Here is a 9,594-nt window from a genome sequence, read left to right on the forward strand (position 1 = left end):
AACTAAAAACTAAAAACTAAAAACTAAAAACTAAAAACTAAAAACTAAAAACTAAAAACTAAAAACTAAAAACTAAAAACTAAAAACTAAAAACTAAAAACTAAAAACTAAAAAACTAAAAACTAAAAACTAAAAACTAAAAACTAAAAACTAAAAACTAAAAACTAAAAACTAAAAACTAAAAACTAAAAACTAAAAACTAAAAACTAAAAACTAAAAACTAAAAACTAAAAACTAAAAACTAAAAACTAAAAACTAAAAACTAAAAACTAAAAACTAAAAACTAAAAACTAAAAACTAAAAACTAAAAACTAAAAACTAAAAACTAAAAACTAAAAACTAAAAACTAAAAACTAAAAACTAAAAACTAAAAACTAAAAACTAAAAACTAAAAACTAAAAACTAAAAACTAAAAACTAAAAACTAAAAACTAAAAACTAAAAACTAAAAACTAAAAACTAAAAACTAAAAACTAAAAACTAAAAACTAAAAAATGTAACGGAAAATTTTCATATAAGCACTCATAAAAATTTACAAAAAGACCTTGTGTTACGCGTTACAGGGGAGGTAGGGGGGGATCGGTAATCTATTACGATTTGTTACGAGAGGGGGGGGGGGTCAAAACTCTCAAATTTTACGTTACGTATTAACAGAACGCTTCCAAACTACAGTATACTCGGAGACGGAAACGAAATTTCATAATAATCTAAATATTTTTAAACGAGCCCAAACTTGCATGCTTTTTCGATTGTTTTACATTATAATTTCAAAGTTTCGGTCGATTTTGAAGGGAGGGCGACATCAACTGAAAACGGCCTTACTTGCTAAGTACAATTTTAAGCAGTGTCAGTTAAAGTGGTTATCTTTCTGAAACAATAAAACCAGTCATTGTTTTCTTCTTTTAAGAGTAAAATCCTGTATTTTAAATCGTATTACGAGTAAAGGTTTAAGCAAATAGCTCCGCAAACTGCGACAGGTTCGGATCGTACACGCTGGTGTCGAATCCGAGCGTCCGGACTACGTTGTCAATCCAAGACTTGAACTTGGCCACGCTGGCGTACACCGCCGGCACCTTGTCGTGGCATCCGATTCCCCACGCCACCATACCTAGCTGGGCGTACCGATTATCGCTGGCCGCTCCGATCGGGCAAACCAATGGCGCACCACCGTCTCCCTCGCATGTGTCCACTCCCTTCTCACCTCCGGCGCAAATAAACGTCTGGTGAAGCCGGAAGCGGTTCGTGAGTCGCGTGGCCTGCAGTTGTCGTTCACAGGTCGAGGAGTCCACCAACGGAAGGGGAACCTTCTTCTGGATCACGCTGTATCGTCCCGCTTTGCCGAACTGGTTCTTGCCCCAACCGCTGGCGAAGCAATCTGACCGGCGGGTGTCATAGTTGGACGGAGGCAAACACACCACGTTGATGTGGTCCGCCAGCTGGATGGGCTTCTCCAGCTCCAGAACCGCCACGTCAAAGGCCAACGTGCGGGGGTTAAAGTCCGGATGACTGTTGACGCGCGTCACCAAGCGTTCCTGGTACGGTAGACGTTCCTTGGTGGTTTGGGTGTCCCACTCGCCGGCACGGATCTTCAGCTCACCCCGACGGAATCCTTGCACGCAGTGAGCTCCGGTTAGGACCAGGTTCGGATGGATCAGCGACCCTCCGCAGTGGCTTGAACCGTCATTTGTTTTGATCAGGGCAACCGTCCACGGGAACTCGCCAAAACCGGCTTCGTTGTTCTAAAATGAAATCCTTCGTCAATGTCTAAGTTTAAAATCTAGAAAAGACGATTCTTACAAAGTTTCCAGTCAGCGAGAAATCGATTCCGCCAATGTTACGCAGTCCACATCCTCGGATTCTCGTGGTGGTTGGGGTCGCTCCCGGAGTGTTATTCATCGGAACCACCAGGGAATCCTCTTCACGGCAGCACACGTCCAGAACATCCTGACAGCTTTCCGGGTTGTAGCTGAAGGTGTAAACAATGGAAAGGTTCTAATAAGTATACCAATACCATATAAGCTATTGGGGACCACGCCACCTTCCGATCAATTGACCGAGCCTAACGCTAACGCTTCCGCCTCGTGAGCCGTAGATCGGGGTTCAAATCCCGGCTTGTGTATCATCACAAGCTAGACCTTGTCAGACACCTTAGGGGAGACGTATGTTAACATTAACCTTAACATGTTAACAATTAAGTTAACACATAAATTGCCACTTAATCCGCTCTATGGCCCCATGCTCTTCATGGGTCATGGAAAAAAAATACTGTTTACATACTGAACCCTTTCAGGCCTGATAAGTCAAATATGACCCAAAACCTATAATTTTTAAATCTAGCTTATAATTTTCGTCCCTAAAATCGTTATCCCATCACCAGCTAAAAAAAAAATTGAAATTCCAGCTTGAAATGGTTCCACGTGGACACTTTTTTCAACCAGAATTTCAAAGCAATATGGCCCAAGCAGCTAACCTGAAGCGTATTTGGTTAAGGTTTAGTACTTCCACCATTGACCTGAAGTTTGTATGGAACTTTTAAAAATTTACTATGGGAAATTTTCACCTTTTACCTCTTCTTATAAGAGTAAGTTTCCCAAATCCCTATGAAATTTTCCTTTTCTTAGGGTTCTTATAGGTTTTGATACGTAGAACAACTTTGTAGAACGTCACAAAGCGCTAGGAATTAATTCCAAAAAGATACAGGATATTTTATGGAGCATGGAAAAAAATCACAACGTGCTCTAAAAATTTACCTGTATCTTCCCGGGCTTAATTCCTAACGCTTTGCGATGTTGTACAAAAATGTTCCCCCCCTCAAAACCTAGAAAAAACTTCTTAATTGAGAAAATTTCATAGGGTATAGGAAAACTTTCTCGAAGAAGAATTTAAAAAGGAATAATAAATAAATTAAATTTAAACAAAAAAAAACCAAATGCACTCAAAATTTCAAGATAGCTTTTGAGGCTATAGTGGTATATAAATCAAATCAAATTATTCGCTCTACCTTATTGTCTTGGTGTTCTCGATTGCGAGATTCCTACTCGAAACTAGGTGTCCGAAGGTTTGATTGTTGAGGCAATTGCAAACCTCTTTTTACACGCTAGCTTCCATCCACCCCGGGATTCGAACTGACGACCTTTGGATTGTGAGTCCAACTGCCTACCAGCGACTCCACCGAGACAGGACCCAGAGAGACGACTTCTACACCTGGTTTGAGCTAACGACCTAACCTCTAGGTCAGACCGGGCACATTTTCTTCCCCGTCCGAAGGAAGGCGTGATCAGACAAATCTCGTCTCAAAATTGGCTACCGGGACCTTTTGGGATCGAAGCCAGTTCGACTAGGTGAGAGGCAACCACGCTTACCCCTACACCACGGTTCCCTGCAAATAGTCGTCCAATTCTAACCATTTCTCGGATGCAGAACCTACATTAAGGGGTCACATACATGCAACTCGTCAAAAATCTCCGAGGTTGGTATAAGCACACATTTAAACTTTTTTTTTTATCTGTTTTCAGGGCAATAAAATGTACATTTTCATCTGTTACCAAAACAAATTTGAAGACATTTGGTTGTATTTTTACCCAGATATAGCTATTTGAATTTAGCAAATCGGCTCAAAATTTTGGTGAAGACTCGTTAACCCTCTACAACCCAACCCCGCCTTTAAACGGGCTCCGATTTAAAAAATCGCCAAAAATCCATTTTTTTACCAATTTTTGATCTTTAAAAAGCATTGGAAAGAAGAACTCTCAAAAGTTTAGAAGGTTTATGAGTTGGAAGTTTTACTTGTTTTATCTGACTTTGCCAATGTTTTTAAAAATGTCATTTTTTAGGGGTCAACTTTGGCTGTGCTTTTTACTAACATTTCCTATATTTTAAGTAAAAAGAAGTATGTAGTAATTTTTGTAGTGTCCCATACTATGCCTCTATGCATTTTTTTTTACAATTTATATCATAATGGTGCCATTTTATAGCAGAAAATGTGAAAAAGAAGCAAAAAATTGAAAAAGTGACTGTAAAACATGAAAAAATTAGATAGGCGAAATGTAATGATAGGAGGTGCTAGGATAGGCCAAATACTACCAAAAACAAACATAAACTAAACAAGATTAATGCAAATTAAAATACTAAAAATGAAACAAGAAAAACATAAAACAAGAGAAGTAAAGTTTTTCGTAGAACAAAAGTTGCTCAAAATGACATCCTGAACACGGGAAAAATAAAGAAATTCGAAAAAAAAATTTGGGCAGTAGAGGGTTAAACCGGTCCCGTGTGCATGACGAAGGCCGATTTTCAAAAAGTTTATTTAAAAAAAAAGATGAAAATATTTTTAAGTTTTTCATATTAAAAATCGTCAGTTTTTGATTTTTGTATTTTTTTTAAAGCATGATTTAAAAATCATGCACACTGGATATGTCTTGAGGGTCTTCACCTCAAATTTCAGCCAATTCCATCCCATCTCGAGATATCGTGGCACCCGTAAATCAATTCGGTGTTTAGAGAAAAACGTTCACAAAGTTTGACAGTTCGCTTTGCGCGTGGCAAAATTGTGAACTTAAATCGTCTCTTACTCAGTTCAGTCATGAAATATCATCGTGAAATTTCAGGAGTGATTGAAAATCATCTTTTTAGTAAATTTAGTGAATTTTCTGTAATATGAAATTTTGTGATTTTCTACATGTATGTAACCCCTTAATTAAGTCGACTCCGAATCTGGCTTCAGTTTTCAGCTTCAATTGACTCCGAATCCAACCTTTCAACTCTAGCCGATTCCAACTCCAACATTCAACAAATTATCCAACTACCTACTCATGAGTATTTGGAAAATCTATAATGAAAATGATAATTTGTTCTAACCACAAACACGTTATTAAAATCCTGGTTTTGGCCAATACTTCAGAAATAGTTTTCAGCGAAAAATGCTTTTTAAAGACACAACATTCTCATTTCAAATCTTGCTCACATTTTTCTCATAATTTCTTCACAATTTTTATTGTCCCACGTTTCCCAAGAAATTCCACCATATCAGAGAGGATGCATTACGTAACGCAACCTTCCAAAAAGCGCGACCATCCAAACTTGTTTCGTTTCGCTTCGATATTCTAGATGGTGTGTAAGCCAGCCAGTCAGTCAGAGTGCCCACCCGGCTAGTCCACGATCGTGCGAAAAAACGCCCAATCACTTCACCACACCGCCGAAAGTTACGAAATTCGGTGGCAACTTTACTATCTTTTTTTTTCGTGGCTCGGTTTAATTTCTGCAGACTGCCTAAACAACGCCAACTTACTTGACGTCGATCTCGTTGAACTTGTTTTGTTCGGCGAATTCGGCCTCCGGTTTGCACATAAAGTACGGCACACACGTACAACGGTCGCCTTGGGCCGTGATTAGTGTCATCGGAGAGAGTGTCGGCGCGTTTGGCTGTCAGGAGGAGAAGGAGAAAGGGGAAGAAGAAAAAACGATGTCCTTGAGGTTGCCAAAACTGGTTTACGAGCGCACTGAAGCGCAGCCCTAAGTTAGCTCTAGATTGTTTTCTAAGGCTATTGTCGGTTACTCACCCCGAGCGGGTCCGGCGTGACCACCTCGTCAATGCTGGCCCGGTTGGCAAAGTCCAGGATGGAGGTTTCATTCTCGGGGAAGTAGATCTTGTCGATCGGTTGTTGAGCCGTTGTAACCGCCGCGACCGCGGCGATCGTGGCCACCACCAATGCCACCTTCATTTAGTGAGCTGAGTTGTTCTGCGCTGTGAGCTGGAAGCAAACCGAAAGGAAATTCCGCGATATACAAGAGAGTCCTTGAACGGTTGAGTGAACAAAAAGTGCCTAAGTGCGATACTTTGTTAAGCTCTGAAACTAGAAGTTCCTCCAAGAACGCACTTTGATAGCTGACAGAGGGAATCGGGTGACCTGTGATGCACTCGTGTTTTTACTCTAACCCAGTCTGATTAATTGGTTCAATGTTGTGACCTCGGAAGACTGCGATAAGAGTCACTTTTTAGGACCGAACTCAGTCAGCAGCGCCCATTTTGAATCCGTATAGACAAATAACCGGATTGGTACAACAGAAAGACTCCATGTTAGAACCCTCCAGGGTGGCAATAAAACATAAAAGAGCTATCCAAAACGAGTTTTCAAGAGTTTTGCAAATCACAACAAGACGCACATTGTGTATGGGAAAACGAAAACACCACTCACCAATTTCAACCGTCGCCGACTTGGGACTTGAGACAGACCACTACCGAACTGCACTTGATCGAAGCCGATCGCGTACTGAAGCGCTACGGCACAGCTGAGGTGGAATTAAACGATCGTTGCCCGATCGCCGGCCTTTTCGGGGAGCGACCACAAACTACGTCACTCTACAAATAATGCTTCAAGATCCCTGGAAGGTGAAGGTTGATTAACCCTCCAAACTGTAAATTTTAAAGTAAACATTCGTCATCTAAGGACGATCCCCAACGGCAAGATCAGCGCAGGTATTGGTGAGCGAAGAGATTTCGAGATTATAATAAACAAATCAGCTGCAGTGCTAAACGAACCGGTTTATCAGTAAACCCGGGAATCCCTCGCTCAGCATCGTCCAAACAGAACGAAAAAGGGTATTTCCTGGCACCTCGCAAAACCATTCTGGTGACATTGACACCTACGACAAAACGACAAAATTTACGCTAATGTCGACTAGTTTACAACTGTTTGGCGGATTTGAAGATCACTTTCGAACGTATCAATTGTTTAAGACGCATCGAGTCGAAGACGCAATGGAATCGAAACTATCTGATGGGCTATCAAACGACGCGCATCCATCTATCATTCGGATATGACCGGATCGAATGGTGTTGGGTGCTGGAGGTGAACAACATCGTAGAGTTGTTCAGAAGCGGTTGATTTGTGATGGCTGGTTTGGGTTTGTTTGTTTGTGGTGAATTCGGAACCGGGTTTTGGTGGATTTGCATGAGAAATACTGAGATATAGAGGAGATTTATGCGACAGACCTAAACATTGTTTTCTGTTTTTTTTTCGCTTACCAAATTAAATTAATTTATTATAAGTTTTTTAATATGCATATTTGGCCCAATTTAGTTAAAAACGCAAATTAGGGCACCTTTGAATGCTTCACTTTTTGATCTTCACAGATCCCCAAAATTTGTTTTACTTCCTAAGCTATTCAACAAAATCCATGAAAACCCCGTGCAATGTTGTCACTCTACATAAGAAAGTAGTTACGATCTGATCTTGCTATCTTGTCATATTGCGCCAACTGGCTTAAGATAATTTAAAGCAAAAAGTACAATACAGAAATTTTGATAAAGTGCCTCGTTTTAGAAGTAAATTCGTCTAAAGTTTGACTTTTGCGAAGTTATACAATTTTTGTTTTTATTTTCAATTGTGCCCTTTGTAGCTCACAACTGAAAAAAAAAATTTCTAAGAATTCTGAATATTCCCTATACATTTGTGCATGTAATGATGAAGTTGCAGAAATACAGCCATAAAAAGAAAAGGAAACATTGAAAAGGGTAATTTGGTTATCACCCAAATTGCACTCATTTTCCAACTTTTCTCAGCAACTATCAATCCAATGTAATAATCTTTTCAAATATGAATCTCGTTAGTTTCGTATTTGGTCTATTCAAATTATTTGGCTTTAGTTTGAAAATCTTGGCCAATTCCTTTTACTGAAATATAAAAAGTTGTACGACATCTGCTATGTAGAATTCAATGTTGCGGAGATTTGTTTTGAAAATAATGTTAACATTATCATCAAGAAGCAACACATAATATTTATGACAAATATTGTAGGTTCAGAACTTCAAAAATGTTAATTCAATCATTAAAAAAAAAAACAAAAGTTGTTCTGATTGTTACGGATATTACTGGTTTTAAAGTTTTTTTGGTATGCAAAGTACATCATCGGTATCGGTTTAAAGCCCGACACTATAATTTAAATCAAACTCAAATATTCTAAAATTGCGCTTTAATTGGATTGTGGTTGTGTTTTGGAAAACAACAAGACTAATCCATAATTTATTTATTATAAACCTTATTTATTTCGTAATGAGCCAATAGACTGTAGATCTGAAAACTCTATGAATTTTTATCAGCACGCAAAAGGCATCAATTTCAAGATAAAGACAATTTAATGAAAAAATTTGAGTTCTAAAATTGTATTTGAAACAATATTCTACAGTTTTTTTTAAGGTTGTACGCTCTCGTGCCAACTTGCCACACGTCGCTTTTTGACGTTCTGAGGAAAACGCGGCTTGATGTTAAACCTTGAATAGACAGTATCGAGAGCAAACAATGTTAACAATAACAAACACGTTTTGTTTTGTTGACCATTCTGTACGTGTACATTGTCCTCAAGTTTGGTTGAATTTAGTTGCAGTAGTCTATAATTACAAATGTTTACGGTAGTCGACCGCTTACTTGTGTCAAACGCGTTCTGACCTGAAATCCCTTTGGCCAGTTGTCGCACTTACATCAATTTTCAGGGTGTGTCACGATTGTACGACAAGATTTAATCTTCTTTCATATAAAGAGTGACAACAATGCAAGGAGTTTTTTCGGATTTTATTGAATATCTCAGGATTGAACTCGAATTTTGGGGATCTGTGAAAGTCAAAAAGTGAGGCATTGTAAGCAGTACAAAATGGCGTTCTTAACTCAATTTGGCCTTAAATACACGTATGACAAGTTAGCACGACGATATGAACAAGCTGCAGCGACGATTTGAAACACAATAGCTTATAGAACTTTTTCAAAAAAATCTAGATTTGAAGGAAGGATAATACTATTTTAAATAAAATTACAATATAAATGTGAGAAAGGCACTGAATACCTAAAAGTGGATTAAGTAACGTTATATTTTTTAAAATTATTCAAAATAGACGGCTAACATTTATTTTTTAAAGGTTTTCCTGAATTTGTTTCAATGTATTTGTCATAAAATTAACTTTAAACTTTGTTGGCACTCTTCATGATTAAAAAAGCCATTTTGAATCATTATTTCGTCCATGGGACCATCCATAAATTACGTGGACACTTTTTTGGGAATTTGTTACCGAACCCCCCCTCCCCCCTCGTGGACAATTGTCCATACAAAAAACTTTTTTGTATGGATCGGGGACAAACGCCATACAACAAATGGGACTTATTTTTTCTTATGAAACAGACCTAAAAGAAATATCTTGAATTAATTTATTTTTTAAAATAATTTTCTAAGTTGACTGCCTCTTCAAGGACCAAACAAAAAAAAAAGTCAAAACTTTTTTTTTCAATTGAAGAAAATTAAACATTTAAAACTTACGTACCGAGCCACGTATCCCAGTGGTAACGCTTCCGCCTCGTAAGCGGTAGATCGGGGTTCAAATCCCGGCTCGGACCAACACAACTGGTGATCTTTTCCCTTCTGGATTCGATTGCTTAGTAAAGGGAAGGTCAAAAACGTCACAAACTGGACCTTATCAAGACACCTTAGGAAGACAACTTATGGACTGTCACTGAATCCGCTTTTTAAATGCCGGCCCCGATACTCTTCACGGGTGTTCCCATCAGGAATAAGGAAAGATTTACTTTTTTACATCGTCTGCCTGTGTGGA

The 9,594-nt window shown here is 38.5% G+C and overlaps 1 protein-coding gene across 1 annotated transcript; it reads right to left on the minus strand.

Moving 5' to 3' along the window:
- Positions 1-891: 891 nt before the first annotated feature.
- On the minus strand, positions 892-6,350 carry LOC120415264 (phenoloxidase-activating factor 2-like). Its single transcript, XM_039576732.2, has 5 exons — positions 6,194-6,350; positions 5,558-5,749; positions 5,287-5,420; positions 1,797-1,965; positions 892-1,738 (listed from the first exon to the last, which is right to left on the minus strand). Exons 2-5 carry the CDS (start codon positions 5,717-5,719, stop codon positions 947-949), a joined length of 1,257 nt encoding a protein of 418 aa, XP_039432666.1. The 5' UTR covers positions 5,720-5,749; positions 6,194-6,350; the 3' UTR covers positions 892-946.
- Between the last annotated feature and the right edge of the window lie 3,244 nt (positions 6,351-9,594).

Source organism: Culex pipiens, chromosome 2 (assembly GCF_016801865.2).
Source record: "Culex pipiens pallens isolate TS chromosome 2, TS_CPP_V2, whole genome shotgun sequence".
Classification (NCBI taxonomy): Eukaryota; Metazoa; Arthropoda; class Insecta; order Diptera; family Culicidae; genus Culex; species Culex pipiens.

What these genes read in the sequence shown, in the direction of transcription:
- LOC120415264 (XM_039576732.2), bottom strand. Translation starts at nt 5,719, where the DNA reads ATGAAGGTGGCATTGGTGGTGGCCACGATCGCCGCGGTCGCGGCGGTT. An exon ending in TTCAACGAGATCGACGTCAA is followed by an intron (nt 1,966 to 5,286) that starts GTAAGTTGGCGT and finishes TTACACCTTCAG; the next exon opens with CTACAACCCGGAAAGCTGTC. An exon ending in TCTCGCTGACTGGAAACTTT is followed by an intron (nt 1,739 to 1,796) that starts GTAAGAATCGTC and finishes ATTTCATTTTAG; the next exon opens with AACAACGAAGCCGGTTTTGG.